The sequence below is a fragment of the Gallus gallus genome, chromosome 4 (assembly GCF_016699485.2).
Source record: "Gallus gallus isolate bGalGal1 chromosome 4, bGalGal1.mat.broiler.GRCg7b, whole genome shotgun sequence".
NCBI lineage: Eukaryota > Metazoa > Chordata > Aves > Galliformes > Phasianidae > Gallus > Gallus gallus.
Window position 1 is genome coordinate 38,229,207 of NC_052535.1, and position 22,204 is coordinate 38,251,410.

Here is a 22,204-nt window from a genome sequence, read left to right on the forward strand (position 1 = left end):
GCTATAAAAACACTGCAAAGAAAGGGGAGAAAAAAGTAACTTCAAACTCTTTTGTCAATTATGCTTCATAGCTATGCTAATCTATAAATTATTAATCCTAATACTCTCATGTAAAGCAAGTGGATGACACAGGAAGGACACAAGCTGTACATTGGCTTCACACTAATACAGATACAATGGGGATTTAAGTCTAAGGAGAAGACTTACAGAACAATCTTCAAGAAAACACAGTGAAGACATTCTACAGCAAGGAACACCAAAACAGTTGAAATATCTCATTTAAAGACAGTGGGGGTACTATAAGAGACCAGTTTAAGATGTACAGCAACTCAAATACTACGGTATTAATTATATAAAATAATAATTATTAAGACTAATGTCATCAGCAATTTATCCAATAGCTTATTCAGAGCATTTGGAGACAGAAAAAGGGGATCAACTCTCCCTCATCCTAGATCTCTATCACTACTATAAATAAACTAATGCATATGGATTTTATTACTACAAATTTTGATTAAAACATTTGGAAAGTTAAAACACATTTCAAAAAGGAAAATACCGTCTCCAAAGAAGTAATGGCAATCTGTACTTATGTTGAATTCTTACTCATGCAGAAACAGGACAGAATTTCTTTATTCATATACCAGGGTTTTAAATATCCAAAGTTGTTCATTGTTTGTTCATATTCCAAAGTGGACCAATACTACAAAAAATATTACATTCTGAAAATCAGGAACATACAGATTTAGCACAGGATGAGATGAAAAATGAACACGCTGCAAGTCTGAATGCTACATGCTCAGTAAGAAAGCTCATATGTATTAGTACAAAGAGCAAAACTCCTCAAACTGAGGATTAGTTATTACACAGAATGTCAGAAAGGTCTGTTTTAAACTTGCAGAACCAAGCAAGAAGAAAAAAAAAAAGGAACATGGACAACAGCTATCTCATTATCTGTACATATTTTTGCTGAAGTTCTGAAATGGGAAGTTTTTGTTTTTTTTTTTTTAAATAATTACTTATCCAGCTGCCAAGAGGACCAGCAGTGCATAAATGGTCTCTATTTGTTCAGTTCTCAAAGTCATTTAGATTGGATAGCATATATGGAACCAATTGTTACAAAATGGATGCACTATGAACAGGACTCAAAAAAAAAACCAACAGCTAATGCACACATTTTCCAGACAAAGAGAAGGAAGCAGTGTGCCACCATTGTCTTATTCAGACAAAGCATTACTGCGTATGCACCGTAACTCTCAAGTACACCTTACTGACCATTAAAAGCAATGAATTTCTATGTACTCTGGCTTCCCAAAAAGGACCCCCTGCAGATAATTTCGAGACATGTTTAGAGGAATATACAGTTAGAACAGTAGTGCAGTTAGGATAGAACTTTACAGGTGTTATCGTTGGAAAGATTAATTACTGTAGTAAAAAAGAAGCAATCAAGGAAGAAATGCTTACCCACATCCAAGAATCTAGGCTTGCAGTAGAAAACTCCAAAAACAAGAGAAGGATCTATTTCTGAAGATCCTCAGTGTTAGTCAGTCCTTAAATGGTGTCTAGGAGGTTCCAGTCACACAGGTGAATTGCCTTCACCTGTGCTCCCACGGCTGACCCAGTCCTTGCCTCAGGTGATCAATCAGTGGTTCAGGCCATGATTCAACAGTTCCCATACAGAGGAGAAGGTCTTTCTGGATCACATTAATCATACGTCCTGGATTTTTGATCTTTAAGGTCCCCTCCAGCCTAAGCCATTCTATGATTCTGTGATATTACCATGGACAAATTATATGGTTTGGTAGCACAGTCAACTTACAGATTCCAGATACGTACAAAGATACTGATTTTTAGATTTAAAAAAAGTAGTAACATTTTAATTCAAGCTCCATCAAAACGGGATTCAGATCAACTATACAGTGCTACATTCTAGAGCAGTCAACAAGTGTTCCAAAAAGCCACATGAAATCTAAAGTTTTGAAAGAACACTGTTTTGAAGTAAGGCATGTAAAAGAACAAATCTGCAGTAATAAACTTCCTTTTCACACACTTACAACCTTAAATGATGCTTATATGCAAGCCAACATCTCTTTGCCATTGGAAATTATTCATTTCTCAGCTATTTGCTAAGAACATGAGGCAACATAGCTCCATTGCCATCTCAGGTTTTCCAGATCTTGAACTGCAAACTGCAGCGTAATCATAAATGTAGTTTAAGCTTTTAAACAAGTACAGCTGAACTATAGCTGTAAGGAGAGGTTAATGAGAATCAGCTTCAGCTGAGCTTCACTTGGATTGTTACCCATGTGGCTTGCAGGCAGAGAGCTGTCTGATATGGAGAAATCAGATGAAGAAGGATGAGTTCCTGCTTCAGGATGCTTGGGATACTGAAGTAGGCTACAAAAGTATTAAAACATACATATCTTCAAAGTCTTTCAAAAAGTTCTGAAGTGCTTCGAAGGGAAATAGAAAACTTTAAAGTGTTTCTTTTAACTCTTTTTGTTTTATAGAATGAATGACTGCCTGGACCTCATTTTAGAAACACTGTGGCTTTTAACGTTTAAAATAAAACACAGAATTTGCATCTCTTGATTAGCAAGCACTTTAGTAAAATATCAGACTCCTTAAAACAGCTTTGACTTTTAAGCATCACTTATTCACAACTCAGAAAGCATCTCCCAGAACTAAAACAGTCCAAAGTTAATACCAATATAAAAGGTGGAACAAAATGAAATAACCACGGCCTACTTCACAAAATAATCCAAGAAGAAATTTGGATATATTGAATCAATCTTGCTAACAATTTCAAATCAAACATCTCTGAATCTAATAATGCATTGATTCCACATGTTAATGGTAGCAAGTTTTGTTAGCAACTACAAACAATTTTAATATGGACCCAACATTAAAAACTGAAATTGGCTAAAAGATAATTACATTATTTAAGCCTGTTTTCCTTCAGTTAAAAATCAGCTGTCATTAAAACATCAGTATTCTCTAATCAAAGTGAAATTAGAGGCAATTATGGAGTCATTTGGTATAAGCATAAAACCCCAGAAACCAATATTTTGCCCAAGATACTTGGAATTCAGCGGGAAGCTGCCTTCTTCAATGGTTGATGGATCAAATGGAGTACGTCATCATAGCTCATTGATGCTTCCCCTTTCTCTTCATTAACACTAATTTTGTACATTATAAAGTCCGAAAAATTTCTGAAGCTTTTTTGTGCAGAGTTACAAAGTCTCTGCATCTCACAGATTGAAAGGCCACATCAAATGGCAGTACTTCATATCAGTTCTGGAATCAAAACTAACACTGATCATCCAGGACTATTGTCTGGTACACCCCTAAGACTGCTGTATCAAATACCAAAAGGTATACATGATTATACTGTCTTCCTAGCCTCAAAATGTACAAACTGATGAATTTCAAGAGTCTTACTGGACTGAAGAAACAGAGTACAAAGCCATTTATTACCTGATTAGCATTCAGGTCCTGTCCAGAAGAAGAAGAAAGTATTACTGCGTGGCATAAGGGGAGCTGGGGAGAGTTTGGGGGCTTGAGAAAACATTTCACAAAGCAACATCCTAGCAAATAGGTAAATGAATTTTACAGATAGGATGACATATACTTGCCTATTTAATCTTCAAAGACCACAGGTTTTATCTCAAGCATAGCAATAAAAATAGCTTCAGCTTAATTCACAAGTTATGCACACCGAAAATCAAGACCAGAGATCACACTGAACAATGATATGGGTCAAACCTAAAAAACTAGCATCACAAGGAAACTTGTTTTGATGATGCTAATTTACTATCAGATGAAGCAACTGCAGCTCCTAAGCCAGACTATTTTATATTACTGATGGGGGGAAGGAGGAGGAAGCAGGTTATGTCTCACAGAAAGAAAATAAATTCATTCGCATATTTTGCTTCCTCAAACTTCCTAAAAGTCAAATGCAAATTTCATATAAAATGTCCTATAACATTTGAGAACACTCTATTCTACTCTAATTAGAGAGAGAGTATGCAGAGTAGCAGGTTATTGACACAGTACTCAGTATTTGCAAAGCACTCACGCTGTACAGTAAATGCCTTGAGAGTCCTTGAGAGCTTACCTCAGAGGACAAACCAACTGCTTTGAAAAAAATATACATAAATGGGATCTCCAAGATCAATGGTTGTCCAGCTGTAAAAAACATTTTGACATCCAAATCCCAGTAAATTTTTATTTAGCAGATTTATTATTGGCAATGAAGGAAATCACTCTTGTCTTTGTGAGATCGATCTTAACAATTCCAGTGCAACAAAGTGTCAGCCAAGTATCTGTCATTCATTTTTCTTTCTTCCAGAAAAAGATTTGTATTACAGTAACCCTAAGTTATGTTGGACAGTTGGTTTAAAAAAAAAAAAAAAAAGAACAAAACAGTGTGCAAATAATTAGTACCATAAAGAAAATGCAAGCAATAGCTCTATGTAATAATTTATGGAACGTAACGATTCTACTTCTAAAAGGAAGTGTGTCTCACTACCTGAGGGTTTTATTGATGCTTTTAAAGAGGATATGGCTTTGACAAACAACTCTTCTGCAGACATATATTATCAAGTCTGGGGCTTTGTCAGTGAACTAAATAACGGCAGCAGAAATTTCCATCTGTCCATATTCAGAATTCATTAAAAGTTGGTTTAAAAAGATTTTATTAAAATGTTCTGTCTTCATCCGGTCATAAATATTGTGATGTCAGTTCTCAAATCAGCATGCCAGAAGAACTCAATTTCTTAACATCCTCAAATGATTTGAGATAAATAGTTATCAGAAGTTACATTCAAACCACTTCATTTATGTTTTTACTACGTAAGAACAAAATCCTGACCCCTTAAAAAAATAAAATAAAATTGGATTAGTGTTTTCTTCTGGAAAAAAACATGATTGCTACTACCCTATAAGACAAAGAAAAGCGGCATTGTAAGAACAGTTTCCTTCTCTTGTCACTATTTTTTTCCTGTAATTCAGAAAAGCTTCTATTTCCAATGTGGACATTCTGTACTCTACATAAATAAACAAGTTTGGCATTTATAGTAAGTAATATTCATACAAATATTAAAATATACCTGTTGTATGGGAACTGTTGAGTCACAGCCTGAACCACTGATTGATCACCTGAGGCAAGGACCGTCAGCCATAGGAGCACAAGTGAAGGCAATTCACCTGTGTGAACAGAAGGGGTGGAACCTGGCTCCACCCCTCCCAGACCTCATTTAAGGGCTTACTAACACTGGGGAAGGATCTCTTTCTGGAGATCCCTCCTTTGTGGAGCTTTTCATTGTGAGCCTAAATCTTTGGATAGAGGTGAGTGCTCCCTCTCTGTTTATTCCTTTGCTATCTTGCTATGGTACCCTTTCCAACTGTACTTTGTTGACTGTACACTTGTTAACAAAAGCAGACCTCTCAAAGAGAAAGTACTGAGGATCAAATTCTTAGGTGACATAAATTTTTTTATGTAGAAAAGACAACAAAGGCAACCTGTAAAATACTATGAACATGTTTTTCACCACAAGTTCTGTTTTGTTTTTGTGGGTATTTTTCCCCTTCCCCCCCCAAAAATAAATTACATTCACAGTATGTTATCAATTATTTTGTGTCCTGTATATCAAAGTAATATATCTCTTCTCAATAACCATTTCAGGGACAGTCTGAATGTTGGACACTGGCCTCTTCAAGTTCTATCTACTTTTATAAAGTGAGTAAGTATTCTAAAGATCTAATTATCTCCTTAAAAGTCTGAAGATTTGAATGCATACAGGGGGAACACTTTTATGAGAAAAGGCAGCATTACTGACAAGCCTACCAAATGCAGATTAATACATGCTGTGCTCATACTCTGAGCATCGTCACGCCTCAAAAACAATAGTCTAAATTTCTTCACAGATGACCACCACCTTTTAAAGTGAATAGCACCATATGCATACTATGTCAGTCTAGCTTTGTTTCAGAACAAAGTATCACAAATAAAGCTCTTTATTTTAAATGCTTCTTGCTTAAATTGCTTGAGCTCCCAAGAGAAGAAGAAAGGAGATGTGACTGAGGGTCAGTTGCAATATGCAGAAGACAAAGTGCTGAGACATTTTGGCTCCTTTATTTAATAGGTAATATCAACATATTTCTGACCTCACTACAGATTTGGGAAATTAGCTTAAGAAAAGAAAAAGCCAGCTGAAAAGTCACAGCTAAAAAGCAGTGACTAAGTTTTTATGCAGTTAATTAAAACAGACATCGGCATTTACAATATGTTTTAAAATAAAAATGTTCTGTTTTAAATTTCTTCCAGAAGTAAAAGTCTGTAAGAACTAAAACATCCATCCAATATCATGATATAATCTGAAGTAATCGTTCATAATAAATAATCCCTACAAAAATACTAAATGAAGTTAAATTTTTTCTAAATGATTATGTTGTAAATGCTATCATCAGTAATTATTTTCTGTAGTGAACAGCTGTGACAACAAGGTCTAATTAGCCTTACCGACAGGCTGGACAGTTCAAGAATTTCCATATACTTCTAACAAGAAGCATGAATATTTAATCTCAGAGCAAAGAAATCATGTCACCTATGACATTAAATCATAATTTGCCAGCTAATCAAGTTAACTGTAAATAAAAACCAAGGTGAGTTTTAAGTGAAACTTTCACTATTTTGTCTTCTATAAACATTAGTAAGAACTTTATTTACCAACTACAGCAATAATCTGTTTGAAAGCTTCCATTACCCAAACCTGGTTTAAAACTCTGTCAGGTTCAGTGACTATTTTCTCAGCACATCACATAGGCCTTACTAATAAAATACAGATAACTAAGTTCATGAAACAGTTAGGCTTTACTAGCAGAAGAATCAGGCAATAGAAAACAGTTCCGAGTAGAACAACAGAGGTAACCATGTGGATGTATCCAACTGAAAAGCAAAATCAATTATATCAGGTTTTTTTTTGCCCTGTTTGACACTGTAGGTTCCAAACTAAAAGTACAACCATTTGGAGTTTCCCTAAATCAGTGAATGGCATCAGCGTAACTGTGGTCAGGACAGGAGGTGTGAACTGGGGGGTGAAGTCTCCCTCTCCTGGCACCCCTGTGGAGTCAGCAAATATTTGCTCCCCAAAATTGGGCTGCAAACTAAATTCAGACATCGATATCATCATGTAACTATGTCAGAAAACATGAAAAAAGAGGGAGAGCATATATACACAAAAATCAGGGGTGGTTTTAACTCCAGTCAATCAAGCCAAGTTTAACAGGCTGCTTAGAATGTAAAAGTTCCAAGTGCACACATTGTTTTGTATGTTATGCATTTTTCTGCTTTTTTTCCCCAAAAGGAAGAAAAGAGATATGTTAACAGAAGTATTAACTAAAATCTATAGCCAAAAATCTGAGCACTAGATGGAAACAAAAAGAAGCATTAATTATTGAATATAGTCACTGGCATTCTGAAAAAAAAAACCCTCCCAAAGCTTTTCATCAGACTATGAAGCTGTTTTAACATAAAATGTACATCCAAAGTATCCACGTGAAGTCTAAAGAAGCATGAGTTAATACTGACAGATGCTCACAGTACAGGTGAGTGTTGTCTCAGGACTTCGTAAACAACACACAGATCCAAAATAGAGTAAATGAACTTCTAATTTTATTTTTATAGCCTCTACTTTGTAGGTGGGAATACATATTTGTATTCATAGATGTTTGTAGTGTGTATATGTGGTACAAAAGGTATTTGATATTCACAACACCAATTAAAACAACAAATATCGTGGAAAAGCATTTTTTTTCTCTGCAGAACTGTAGCCGCTCGGTAGTGGAATGCTCTGCAATCCAGGAGAGAAAACAATCCCTGCAGAGCAGGGGAACCTGCCACAGAAGCTGATACTGGTACGTAGCTTCCAAACTTTGCTAATTAAGTGCATTCCTATCAAAATAAAATGTGCTGCTACTGCTTGGGAGGCACAATTTCAGCATGACATACATGCTGATTATACAAACATCACGTGGTCAAAATCTACCACCTTAAGTATGAAGAAAAGCTCAGGAAACTTGTAAACAGTAGAGGAAAAAGTGCAAAAAACAAGGTCAAGCTTTTATTCACAGTTTGGTCATTGGCTGTTGATGATTTGAGGAAAGTCATCTTGCCATAACTTATAAACAGCCTGAAATTTAAAACAGACTTAAAACTGCTTACCAATTTATCACAGCTTTGAAATACATTCATGAGAAGTGACAGCTTTTCCTATGATAGGGTCAAGTAGTATCACCAAAAAAGGCACTGTGAATACATTAAAAATCCTTACCTTCTCCAGGATTGACTGCTGCTGGCAGGATGGTCCAATCTATCGTCCAGTCAGGGCATGGATGAGGAGAAAACTTTGCTTCAATTCCCCTCTCCTATGTGAAAGAAAAAAAAAAGGGGGGGGGGGGCAATCTTTTATCCACTGAAACTGGTAGAAAAATTCCCACCAGATTTAATAACATTAGATCACACTGCATGGCTTTCAGCTCAAATGAAACTTAACAGGCAGGTGACTCTACTTTTAATGGAGTCCAAACTGCATATTTGTGTCATTTTTCACAAGAAAGCCCTATCCGTTCTTTTTAGGAGAGGCTGATAGCCTCTATGTAATAAAGTAAAATAAAATATGAAAAGCCATAGAATGCGATAAAGAGTTTTCTTTAACAGAACTCATTAGTGTCTCAGACATTCAAAGATCTATGGAAGTAACAACAACAAAAAGCAACTAAACGTACAATATCATTCGTAATATCTTTCATACATACCTTTAGAAGAGGAATATAAATAAAACAAAAGGTTACTTTGGTTACTGTGAGTTATTTATGGGGCTTCCATAGCACATTTATTCAATCCTTGAACAACCAAATGCTGCTAACTCAACAGAGAAGACTGAAAGCCCTTCTAAGTCAATGCACATCAGACAGAAGACAGACAAAATACATTAGATCATTTAAGGCTATCAAAGACTTTGTTTCTGTGATTCTAATGTCACCTGTCTCAAAATAAGTATAATTAAGGTAACTAAGACAGCTGATTAAAAATCTTAAATTACCATTAACTTAGTCATAGTTGGCCTTGGACCACCTATAAATTGACTGTCTTCATGCTCCTCTTCAAAGTCATTAGGAACAGGAAAGAAGTCTTCTCGGTGTTCCTCTGGAGAAGGTATCAACTCTGGAAGCTGGAGAAGCTGCATGTTGCATTTATCAGCTGCTTTCTTCACTCCAGGTACTTGCTGAACTCTTTGATACCAACTGGAGATCAGAGGCAAGTTTACCAGATCTTTCCCTTGTTTTTTGCTGTAAACCTAGAAAAACAAAATGGAAAGGTAACTTGCTGTTGTAAATTTCTTCCTATGCACAACATGGAGAAGGCATCAGCTGTGGGCAGTGAGTGTAGCTCCATGTTAAATCTCAACATGTTTGCTTACTGCAAAAATCTAACTAGCTAGGAGCTCTGCTTGCGGGTGGAAATGCCACTTAAACACTATCTGCAGTTTCCACGTGATGAAAATACTTACATGAACAACTTTAATCATAATTACAGTCAGTAACACAAAAACAATTTAAATAAAACTGTTTATCATTTGGTATTTCCTATCATAGGAGCAATTCATTTTGATTAATAATCACAAAACCCAGTAAATAGCAATGCATGCTGAACTTAAAGCAGAGAAAGAGAAATTAGAAACTGGAATCTTTAGTGTAACACAACTAAAATCCTAAATCTGAATATCATGTATATACATTTTCAACTTCTTAAAATTCTCATAATTCTCTACAGTGCAGCTGAAATGTGTAGTGAAACTGAGAATATTCTCTACATAGCTGCTGCCAGGAGCTGGCTTTACCAAGTTTGTGTGCTATATGCTAAGTCAACAACTTCTGAAAGCTCAGTGTTTAAAATTTACATAGCAAACAAAAATTCATATTCAAAAAAGCAATACGATGGTGTCTTACAAATGCAGAAATAGATCTTGAATAAAATGTATTTAATTTTCACTATTTAATTGTCCTAAAATAATACAATTGTGTAATCACGCTGGAGGCATCCTTGATCTGCCTCACTGTTGTGAATTTGGCATGCTAGTTCTTCCCTGTAGCACTGAAGTATCAGTTTGAAATGGCTTTATTTTAAAGGGTGAGAAGGAAGAGAAAAGAAACGTTAAATAGTAACAGCTTTAAAATGAAAGGGCCAGGAAAGACAAATGTCTGTGGTTCCTCTGGTCCTGATGTTGCTGCAGCTATAAACAAAAGAACCTGCATGCATAGCTGTACACAATTAAACTGAGGTATAATTATTTTACAGCAAGTTGGCAGACTGTTTAATGAGATTAAATGGTTGTGTGCTAGTCATTTGAAAATTTATTTCCTGTGGAACTTGGAAGGGGACATCTGTATGTGAAGAGTAGAGTTTTGCTGTCATTTACTAAGATTTCTGAAATCCTGGAATCATAGAATCACAGAATGGCCTCAGTTGAAAAGGACCACAGTGATCGTGTAGTTTCAACTCCCCTGCTGTGTGCAGGGTCGCCAACCACTAGAGCAGGCTGCCCAGAGCCACATCCAGACCTTTGCTGGATTGCAGAACCCACAACGTAAATATGGATTAAATACAGTTATTGTTAGGCATTAGGAGTATTTTTAGAAATGTGTCAGGGTGCAGAAGAGTTCTTACTACAAAAATAAGGATAAAATATCCTGTATAATAATCTTCATTTTGTAAAGTTTAGGAGTATAAAATGACAATTGCCAAGAAAAAACCAAAATGTAGGGGGTTCCAGAAAAATCAACAAGTCAGACACATGGAAACCTACACTTACATGTGTGTATCTGTTTTACCAAAAGATTACTTTAATTTTTTTAATTTTAACTGTGGGGTTCTGAAACTCTGGCAGGGGCTGAGAAGTCTCCATCCTTGATGATACTCAAAACCTGATTCAATGTGGTCCCAGGCAACCTTCTCTAGGTGGCCCTGCTCTGAGTCAGGGGATGGACAAGATGATCTTTCCAAGCCCAAACAGCCTGTAATGCTGTGCATGCTTCAAGCAGAGAATTATAAACCATGCTTACATGAAAAGACCACGCACAGATGGTGTTTTTCCACACACCTATCTACTGTGTAGAAATACAAATTGGTAAAGAACACGTGACAAGTTTCAAGCAGCTTTCTTAAATGCTATGCTTATAATGTTCTTAGGGTAAAAGAGTTATTAGCAATAGCTTAAGGCATAAAAGGAGGATAAATTGTACTTTTAATATCTAGCTCAATATCTTGATTAATTATAAGGTATTGGCAGAAATATATTAATTCAGTTAAGAAAAGTCTTTTTGGAAGGCAATTCTGAGATGCACTGTTACACTTGGTAACAAGTGTCCTAAATTGTATTTTAAAAAGTGAGTAGCAGTTTCTCCCAGATGGAGATCTGAGCTTTTGTTATTAGGTTATTAATTTTAAACATTTACAACTAATAGGAAGTGTAACAAGGCTAACCTCATAAAGATAACAAATGGAAGCAGGTAATGAGAAAAAAAAAAAACCTCTTCAACTTCATTATCTCACTTTTGGTAATTATAATTACAGTCAAGTTAGCTGGGTTTCCTTATTTATTGTATGGTATGTTCCTGATGTATATTCATTGAAGACTTCATTACTATTCACACCCTTATACAAAGTGGAATTGCAACAGTAATCTTTTTTAAATGTAATCCAGGAGTAGAACAGCATAGAGCAGTTTAGATGGAAGGGACCTTCAACAATCAAATCAAACTGCCTGATCACTTTAGGGCTAAGCAAAAGTTAAAACGTTAAAAATAAGGGCATTATCCAAGTGCCTCTCACCCACTGACAGGCAAAAGGCATGAACCACCTCTCTAGGAAGCCTGTTCCAGTGCTTGACTGTGCTCATGGTAAATAAATTTCTCCTTATGTCCAGTCTGAACTTTCTTCGGTGCAACTCTGCGCTGCTCCTGTGCGTCCTAACATCCTAGGTGGGCGGTCAACAGTAGACATTCATGACTATCTCCAGTTATACAAGTGATAAGAATCATTTTTATATAAATTAAACTCTGCAACTTCTATCAACACTAGCAAGAGAACTGGTTTCAACTCATTGCCTGCAAGGTGGCGTCAGATGCGTGTTAATAAATTTGGATGTTAACTGTAAGAATCGAGGTGAAATTGCTTAGAAACTAAACCACTCAGAGAAAAAACATTATCCTAGAGCTCTTGTAACACAGATAAAAATGAAACTGAAAGCCAATTTCATATAGCTTATAAGCTGCAGGCTGCTAGGACTCAATGCTCAGCCAGAAAGAGCAAACAAATACACCATCCTCAGCTGCTCAGGGCACATCTACACAAAGATTTCCCTTGGACTGCTGAAATCAATTAAGCATCTCATCCAGGACTCTTCTCAAGTCTCAGTAAATCAAACATTACTATTAAAAAAAAAAGACTCTTATTTAGAAAAGGCATTGCAAAAATAAAACAAGTGAAATATTTTGAATTCTTTAAATCTTTCTTACTGATTTTGTTTACAAAATACAGATGTTGTTAATCTTCAATTTTATAATTTGTAAAATAGACCAAGCAGAGATGAATACAGAATACTGAAGCAGAGTTCAAGTCCCCTGCACTACCAAGCCTCTGTCCAGAGATGAGAAAAGAGTGGGGCAGAAGAAGAAGGATGGGGAATAAAAAAATAAATCTGATGACTTCACTGGGCTCAAACCATGTTTTCATAAATTCTCCTATCCTAGCTCAGATGTTAAGGTATTTGCACAATAGAACTTGCATCTACACCTCCAGAATCTGCAGTATGCTGATATTTAGTAGATGAGTGCTATCAGAAAAAAAAAAAAGCAAACAATCTTTCTCAGGCCCAGATAAGTTTTATACAAAGTGAGATCCACTAGCCAAGTGACTAAAGCTCTACGTGTAAGTGTGAAATGAGCTTTTAACCTATCATTTAACCTATCATTCATCTAAATGTACAGAGAAATGAACCTGTCACTAATTACAACGTTTGTCTCAAACATTTTGAAGGTTTTGAATTCTTCTTTATACAGGATGGGAGAGCTTTTGAAAACTCATCACATTACAAAATAGTCTTACATAGTGAAATTTTGCATATACCCACTATCTATTTAGTGCGTCCATATTACTTTGCTCATATACACTGTTTTTCTTCATTGTGCTGCAAAAAAAATCTTGATACAGAGGAAAAAGACAAGGATGGAGACAACTGAAAACAGTCTATTGTTGTTTGATGCTGGGAACATGGGAGGTTGATTGCAAAGGAGAGGAGACAAAGGCATCTTTGAGTACACCACACTATTGGCATTTCTAAAATACTCATGCAATCTGATATTGAACGTATAAATTGCTTTTAAGTGTGAAAAAGTTTTAACTTTTAAGTGTGAAAGCCTCCTAAAGGGAAATGCGAACTTTCTTCAGGATGTTATTTGACCATAAAGGCAACATAAGATTGCATTATGGAAGAAAAAAAAAAATTAAACATCTTTTCTCTCTGGACTGCAAGCAGGACAATAACTTCTCAGTTACAAACTCCACTCCAAGACCTTATTCAACATGTTTTCCAAGGAAATTCTTCTTATGCTGTAATATACAAAGGACCTTTCACAAGCTGCATAAAACAGTTTAGCAGCAAAAATACTATGAATAGCAAAACTACAGATTGCTGAGGCTTGAGGGGCTGAAGCAGAAGCCAAAGAATCTGGCTCCCTAGACATAACACCTTCCTTCTGAGCTTGATCTCAGTGATCAGACCCTGCTTGAAGGAGGAGCACACAAAGCTTTATTAAAACATGACCTAACAAAACAAAACTACGACAGTAGTGCACAAACAAATAAAAAGTTTGCTGATATGAAGGTATGAAACTGTCTTATGCATCCATCTTTTATCGACTGATGTGCAAAGAAACTGGCTTGCTCATGAGAGAGCTTGGTAATAAAAAACATCCATTTGAGACAGAATAAAACAGGGTTGTCTACACACAGGAATGTTTTGTCCCCAGTGAAGGAATCATCTCTAGGAACCAGAAGAAAACGAGAGCAGAGACTAAGAATATTAACATACTATGCAGAGAAATGAGCAAATCAGAAATCCTCCCAGGCTGTATTTTAAAAGGAAATATTTGTAAACAAACAAACAAACAAAAACGCTCTACAAAAAAAAAAAAAAAAACTCAAGAAACTGTACACCAGTCACATAACCTATTGTTTTTCAAAACAATACCCAAGTATCTCTTTAGTTCTGATACAGCAAGGAAACTCAAACTTTACGTCTCTGAAAAGCCACTCCAGTCTCTAGACCTCCTTCTCCTCCCTAAAAGAGCATTTTATGTCAAGACAAAGTAACAAAGTTTCAAGCCTCAGGTGAAAAGAATTTCAGTTCAGATAATACTGATACAGTAAAAGAACAACAAAAGGGCAAATAGCACATTTTGTCTTTTGCCCACCCAGTATCCAAAAAAGAAATAGGTTCATACTTACCTACTTTTGTTCTATGCACGCTGTAATGTACTACAAGTGTCTGTTTTAAATATTGTCATGCAGGAATTTTCTGGCCAACTTCCTGCCAAAGTATTTTAGCATTATATTTGAATAGCTAAGAAGGTTTATTAAGTACTATTCGAAATTAATGTTGTTGATCTCATCAACCTGTTTTTTGATTGTACAAAAATAAAAACAAAGGCAAGTTGTCTGTTTCACGTTATGCTCACATTGCAGATGCTGCAACATATTTTAAATGAACACATTGTATGATTTTCCACTTCTTACAAAAGTACATCTAATATTTGCAGAATTTGGTGTCTTACCAGGAACTGATGGATGCACGGCAAAAGCACTATATCTGCCAAGGTAAAATAAAGCCCCTCTGCAAAAACATGGTCTAAAGGTGGAAGGTCAGACGTTTTCGTTCTCCTGATGAGAGGGGCTTCTCTGTTGACTGCATGTGATACCTCTTGGACACGTAGCTTAGAGAAAGCTACACTCAGTTCCAAACTTGGAAGTGGATGTTCATGCACCTCCACTGCTTTCCCTTCTTCTGTTGCTTCTTCCTCAAGCAGAGACGCTGCAGCCTTGGCACCTGCTTTCTGTTGTTGAAGCTTTTGCCTTCGAATTTTGTCATCGTTATGTACTCGGACAGGCTCTCCAAGTTTTCTTTCAAGCTGTAAAATGTCAGCAGGAATAGTCTGACAGTGCTCAGGAGATGCCGTCAAAAATCCTTCAACAGCCAGAGGTATGCTGATCTCACAGAGTCTGGTCCACTGGCTAACCTGTCAAATAAATGTATCTAATAAATACAACAAGCAACAAAATCCAAGGTACCTTTTCGTCTACTTTAAACAAGGAAACTTCAGCCAAAGTTAGCAACATTGGCTTCAAATACATCCTTTGATAATCTTAGGAGCTCAAATATTCTGTATTACTTTTGCGATAGCTGAGTTAAGAAGCAAAATGTTATATATATAACAGGATGAAGTGTTATCCAATACAGAGTGTTTTTACTCCCTTTTATTGGCATAGGATGAGGCTGGCTGCGTAACTCACAAGAAGCATCTAGTTTACAGAAATGCTTTGGATTAATTCTCTTACTTTTTTTCTTAGCATGCAACATTAAGAAACTTTAGTGTGACCAAACAATAACTTTAAGCAATTTTTTCATGTTATTCTTGTTCTCTTTTATTTATTTTAGGCTATGATATCAAATCAACTGCAGGCTTCTACCATGTTTTCCCCAAGAGTGCTACTGAATTCACAGATACAGTCAGCACAGCATGCCAGTACTGTACATTAAACTCAATATTCAATAACCTTTTTATTTATTTCTAAATAATAGTTGTCAAAATCTTTGTTTTTTCTAGCTTTCCCAAACTAATACTGCGCATTTAAATCCAGTTTCCCTTATTCTCCAAGGAAACACTCAGTATCGACAAAGGTGCACATTGCCATCAGTCAGAATTAGTTAATAAGAATACATTATATTAGTTTACCAAGAAACATCTTCCAGGGATGATTTCATTTCTTTGGACAGCCATTTACAGTGTCCAAATTGTTCCAGTAAAACTTCATTTGGTCTTCAGTTAAGGACCTCCGCTACGCAGGAATTCATTTTTACTGGTTTCCTGGCAGACCAGTTACCTTTTACATCTTTAAGCAGCTAACTATCAGAGCACATATTTCAAGTTCAGAATAATCTAAAGGCATGGAATTAATTATCTATGTGGACTGATTGAAGAAAAGCTTATACACATGCAATGTCCATTCACAAATCAGTTTCAGAAAGGGGATGAAGACAGGCATTACTCAGCTGTGACACAATCTGAAATATGGTTATTCATAAGGTGTAAAGTAAGCATAAGAAGGCAAATATAGCAGTGACTATTGTGAACAGGTTTACAGTTGTAGGGCTGTGACAAAGGTCACGTCCTGGGCAAAACTTTGAAAAGTGCTTTACTAGTTTAAATTCTTAAATGCCTACATTAATATTGATAATAACATGTAAGTATATTCCAAAATTCTACTGCGAACTTTGAAAGGTTACAACTTGATTCCTGTATCCTCAGCAGTGTCCCTCACTTATTTCTCATCAGATTTCACATTCATCAGATAAAATTAATCATGTGCGAAGTATGTAGGATTCAGTCCTAATGACGTGCTCAAAGATCTTTTATTTGCTGTAATATAGCCACATCTATGACTTCACACAAAAACATCCCACCTTCACATACTTGATTTCAGCAGACAAGGAAAGTGGCATTCTGTGAAAAATTAACATTTTATTAGGTATTTTTTAATTAACTTAAAACTGGAACAGACACATTACTAACCCACTCAGACTATATCGCCAAAAATGAAGCAAAGATCTGACCCAGCTTTTGAATTGTAAGGTTCTTTTTGTGCTGCTGAAGTTATTTCCTCAAAAAGAGCAGTTTTTGCCTTACAATAAAATACAGACATTTCTCCATACGGTAAATATCAATATTAAGAGTTTACATCAGAGCATTCCATTCTTCTTTCAAACCCCGTTAATATAATGAAGAGAAAGAGATGCACTCACTTCTGCACAGGCTTTTAAGCAGGTCTTCTTAAAGCCTAGGAGTTCCAAAACATTCTTTTTGGATGGATCTGCCTCGAATGTTTTCTGTATTATATGTCTTAAGACAACAGAAAGCCCAGCTCGACAGAACTTGCCATCTTTCGTGACAACAGCAGGTAAACAGCAGCTCTGCACGACCGTAGGAAGCTGACATTTGGAGATTAAATGGATCTCAAGATCTCCAAGGAGGTTTTTTGTCACAAACTGATCATTTGCATTTTCATTAGTCGGCACTAAGAAAATTTTGAATGATTTGCAGTCACAGTAGGATAGCAAGAAGAGTGAAATAGATGTGTGAAGAGGAAAGATACTATCTTGATACTGATGAGAAAAACCCAAATACAAATGTTCTTCAGGGACGCTATCTTTCATCTTCCTCCTGAGCTGAAGTTCCTGAAATAGAAATTAGAACACAACAGTCATAAAAGAATACACAATTGAGAACAAAACAGAGGGTTTGAAATGGCGGTTGTTCCATTATCTGCTAAAACTGATTGTAAAATAAGATACTATTAAAGACATCCTGCCTGAACAAGTAGACTGCAGGACCTTGAGAGGAAAATGTTTCACATATAGCCTGTCACTTCACATACACATCATTAACAAGGAATTGATTTCTGACACTAAGGAAAACATATAAAAAGAAGAAAAGATGTTCTTTTAAACTTCTACGTGTTTAGACATTTTATAACAAGGCTCATTTTTAAATCAGTAACCTCCCATTTATTATATAATACATTTATTATACAATATTAAAAAAACATGTTCCTGAGCACCTAAAACAGTTTTATCACGTATACGTTTGCCTCTCTGTTAAAGCACATACACACACAGAGACACTGTTTTAAAGTGAAATTCAAGAGTGATGTAGCTGAAATTAATGTCATTGTATTATAATTTTAAATTATTTTTCTTTATACTCTGTTGAAAGTCTATTTTTTTTTATTAAGCCATTCCATACTAGTGTAATATAAAACAATAATGCAATAGCTTTGCTGCAACACCACCTCGTAACATTCTCCGTTAACTTAAAAATCACAATTCCTATTGAAAAGCATTGGGCACTAGATGGCACTCTTAAAACAATCATATAGAACTTCATTATAATATGAGGAAAAACTCTGAATGCTGCTCAGATATGCAGTATGGTTATTTATACATATTTTATATGTATCTATGTAGAGCACAGGTGACACTGGGACAAAATCTTTCAAATAACTATCTAGATTAATAATGTCTCTATACAGTTACAGGGACATGATAGCAATGCACAGCAAAAAGTTCTTACATTTCATATATGGAGATGTACATCAAATGTACTATTTTATATCATCTATCACTGGGACAAACCAATTGCTCAAAGACAGGCAGTGGAAAAATAAAATCAAGCCCACCCGACATTAAATGAGAATCACAATGACTGTTATATAGAAATATTTTTCAACTGTTCTGTTACATGACCTTCTCAAAGCAAGAGTGCCTAAACATAAAAATCCTCTTGCTTTTCTTTAATTAATATAGCTGCCACTCTAAGAATAATAAAGTGCATGAAAGTACATAAAGTACTTTCCTAAAGGCTATTTTGCTTGGATAAACATACAAATCAAGATAGATAGAATATTGTAACCACAACTGTGGAAAAAAACAGTTTAATGAAAGTAATTGAGGGGAAGATGAGAGAAGAGTTAGGCTTATCTGTTACATCCATATATATAACCACTTAATCTCAAATCTTTTTCCTACAGAACTTCCAGAAAATGCAAAAATAGAGGTACAACTAATCAGTCAACTGATTAAAGATGTTCTGCTTTGAAAACTGGTAGATGAATGTGTTAATACTGTCAGTGTGAATCTTACTCCAAACAACTGAACAAAATGACTTCTTCCCAGTAGCGATGAGTAATAGATAGCAACTGTCAGACTGTCCCAGAGACAGCAACTGATTGGAAATAATGACTTGTTGGTTATTGGTCTGCTCTGTACTCAACCCTGTAAATGCCACAGCTGACACAACCCTATTAATCCATCTGTCTCCTTGGAGTTCAAAATTTAGCTTGAAATTTGGCCAGACAAATTCAACCATTCTTATCCTCAGCTACAAAACTATTACATCCAGAAGCCACGCAAAGCACATATGCCAATGCTGGTGAATCTCAATGAAGCAGGATAAATGCATCCTGTCCAGAGCTGCATACTCCAGTCTCTTGACAGCCTTGTGACAATGTCAGAGAAGGGGAATATGCATGTAGCCCTCTTACCTTAACCCATAATGTTATATACATGTATCGAGACTGTCTCGTTTATAGTCACTAATTAACTTCCATCTAAATTCCAGAAAAGTCCAACCAAACACGTTAAATTGTACATCTCTAAGGCTTTTTTAAAGCTTTTCCCATGGATGTTATGTAGGTTAAGATTTACTTGTCACTTTGTTCAGATTTGCTCTCCCCTCTCCTTCTAACACTCACATTTAAATCTTCACTGCATTTTAGCCACTTGAAAACAGCGGCTTTTGAACATTACAGAGCTGAAGCACTCAGGATTGTACTTATCTAAGGAGGGAGGGTATTCCCTCTCAAAACAAGATAGGAATGTATAATGATTAAACACTGTTTGCACTGACTCAAACTCTCCTAAGTCTGCACCTGGAAGAGGTTTGAAGATGGTCAGTACAGCGAGAAATAAGGAAGAAACAGCAGTAAGCACTTCCCTTGGCAACTTTCTCTTCTGTTTCAGCATGAGGTTTCCTGAAATAGATGGAAACAGCATGTAAAGTGATCCCTACTGATGTAATGAATACTTTGTTCTTACTGTATCATCATCACAATCAAATCCTACCTATTCACCAACTTAAATGTACAGAAGAGCCACAGACATTTCATTCATACTATTAAACACGGAGAATCACTCAAATTATTTTGTCACATTACTGTGTCTCTTTTTCTAACTTAGAAGATGAGCTGCCTCCAGAAAGAAATGCCAGGATTTTTTTTTTCCTGCATAGACCTGAGTATACCATGGGCATTTTATCACTGATTCTATTCCCAAACTCACAGCTGGACTCACAAACATTGTATCAGCCTGGGTTTTTTTTTCCTTCCACTTTTCCAGATCTGTCCTAAGTATAAATGACAACAGCCACCCTCTTCTTCCATTTATCTGCCCCTTAAAGCCCCGTTTAACTTCCTGCTTTTCCTCCAGATACACTACACCCATTTTTTTTCACATAAGAGATATCAGATGGCCAAAAAGTAGCAATTAAGTTAACTTTGTTCACAGCTATGTAGTTCCAAAAGCCAAATGACAATCTGATTAAGTCAAGTCTGGACTCGGTTTCCTTGAAACCGTAGAACTTGCAAAGCATGGGGTAAACACAGAAGAAATATTAATCTGTTAGGACCTTTTTATTACACCATGGATAATAACATGGCCTGAGCTCAACTGGTGCAGAAATATTTTGCAAGTCATCTTTCACCATTTTCTAACTTCTAAAGGCAGGTTATTACTTCCTACAAACTTCAAAAACTACTACTGAAAGTTCTCTTATTACTCACAAAGCAGTTAAACAGGCAGCATAATTTCTGAACTGTCACACTGCCTATGCAGCTGCCAAAAAACACACCTATCTTGCTGAAATAGAAATATTTTTTATTCATCTTTGAAATTAGAATATTTAGGCTGACTGAGAAATTTCTCTTGGTCTTACTAGACATCACAAACCTCTTTGTCACTAAAAAGAAAAAGATCATTCACTGACTACTCCAAACACTTATCTAGGAAACTGTCCTCTCCGGTCTCAGACAGATAGTGAACAACGATGCACCACCTGCTTCCAAAATCCAGCCAATGGAATAAGATTTGGCCCAACTGTACTCATATTAGTCTCTCACAGGACATAAAGCAAAATAAATCGATCCGGGACCTGTCTATAAATGACTTCTGTTTCCTTAAATTATTTCGTGTGAGAATATACTCAAGGCCTTCTTCTCTCACCTCAGAGAACTGTAGACTCCAGCACTGCCACATCCTACTCCTCTCCCATATTTTGCTTTAGAGATTTACTCCTGACAGCTTGTCACCTTCTATGGAGATACTCAAGACCTGCCTGAACGCCAATCTGTGCAGTCTATTGTAGGGAACTTGCTTAGCAGGGGGTTGGACTTGATGATCTCTTGAGGTCTCCTCCAACCCCCGCCATTCTGTGATAACAAAATAAAGAATGGAACTAACAAAACCCTCGAGACATCACATTGTGCACCTCTTTAATCATAACACTTTTCCTGGCATTTGTCCTTCTCTGATCAGCCTGCATTGTGTGAGATGGATTTCTATCCTATACTGGCTTTATTAATAGTAGGCACTGTTAAAAGAAGGGAAGGGAGAAATCAGCTGAACATAAATAATGAATATCACAGGTTTTGCAACATAGTTTGAAGATAAATAGGGCTGTTTGCCTTCGGTGTCACAATCAGCTTGGCTAACATCTTGGTTAGCATCTCCTCATCACAAGTCATTAAAAAAGACGGGTGCCCCCAGCAAATATTTAACTTTGCACGACATCAGTATTTATGCTCCAAGGGAGATAACTGTGGAAGGCTGAGCTATGTTTCCAGACAGACGATCAATGCGTTGCGTGAGCTCAGGGCCACCGCATCCTTCAAAGAGCTGTGCCTTCCCGCCGCCAGCGCGGGTCTCCGTCGGCAGACACCTCAAGCACGCGCTTCGGGAATGGGACAAACAGCGGGAGGAGAGCCCGTGTGGGGGAGCAGCAGCAAGGCGCGAACTCCCAAAGCCACCAAGGCCGCCGAGCCCGCGCGCTGCCTCACGCGCCTCACGCACCTCCCGCCCCGCCCACCGCCGCGCGGGTCGATAAACGGCCCCCGCTCGCCGCCAGTGCCGGTCTGCCGGGATCCGCCTCTCCCTCACTCGCTCTCCGCCGCTTACCCGGCCCCGCGCACGATACGTCCCTGCCGCTTCCGCTCCGGCTCCGCCTCTCACCGTGTGCCCATGCGCGTCCCGCCCGG

At 36.8% G+C, this 22,204-nt stretch overlaps 1 protein-coding gene across 5 annotated transcripts in view; it reads right to left on the reverse strand.

The window, feature by feature from the left end:
• The window catches only part of GSTCD (glutathione S-transferase C-terminal domain containing), a 66,318-nt gene extending 44,131 nt beyond the window's left edge, over window positions 1–22,187 (reverse strand). For 3 of the 5 annotated variants that reach the window (XR_005859416.2, XM_015276567.4, XM_040699631.2), the window contains exons 1-5: window positions 22,125–22,187; window positions 17,142–17,573; window positions 14,896–15,357; window positions 9,105–9,359; window positions 8,334–8,427 (exon numbers count right to left, since the gene is read on the reverse strand). Coding sequence is in view for 4 of the 5 variants with exons in the window: in XM_015276567.4 (XP_015132053.1) it covers window positions 8,334–8,427; window positions 9,105–9,359; window positions 14,896–15,357; window positions 17,142–17,552 (1,222 nt within the window). In the remaining variant the exon portion in view is untranslated. Of the gene's footprint in view, window positions 1–8,333; window positions 8,428–9,104; window positions 9,360–14,895; window positions 15,358–17,141; window positions 17,574–19,825; window positions 19,928–21,173 lie in introns of all 5 variants that reach the window. The other 2 variants (XM_015276568.4, XM_040699630.2) reach the window with 2 other exon arrangements.
• Between the last annotated feature and the right edge of the window lie 17 nt (window positions 22,188–22,204).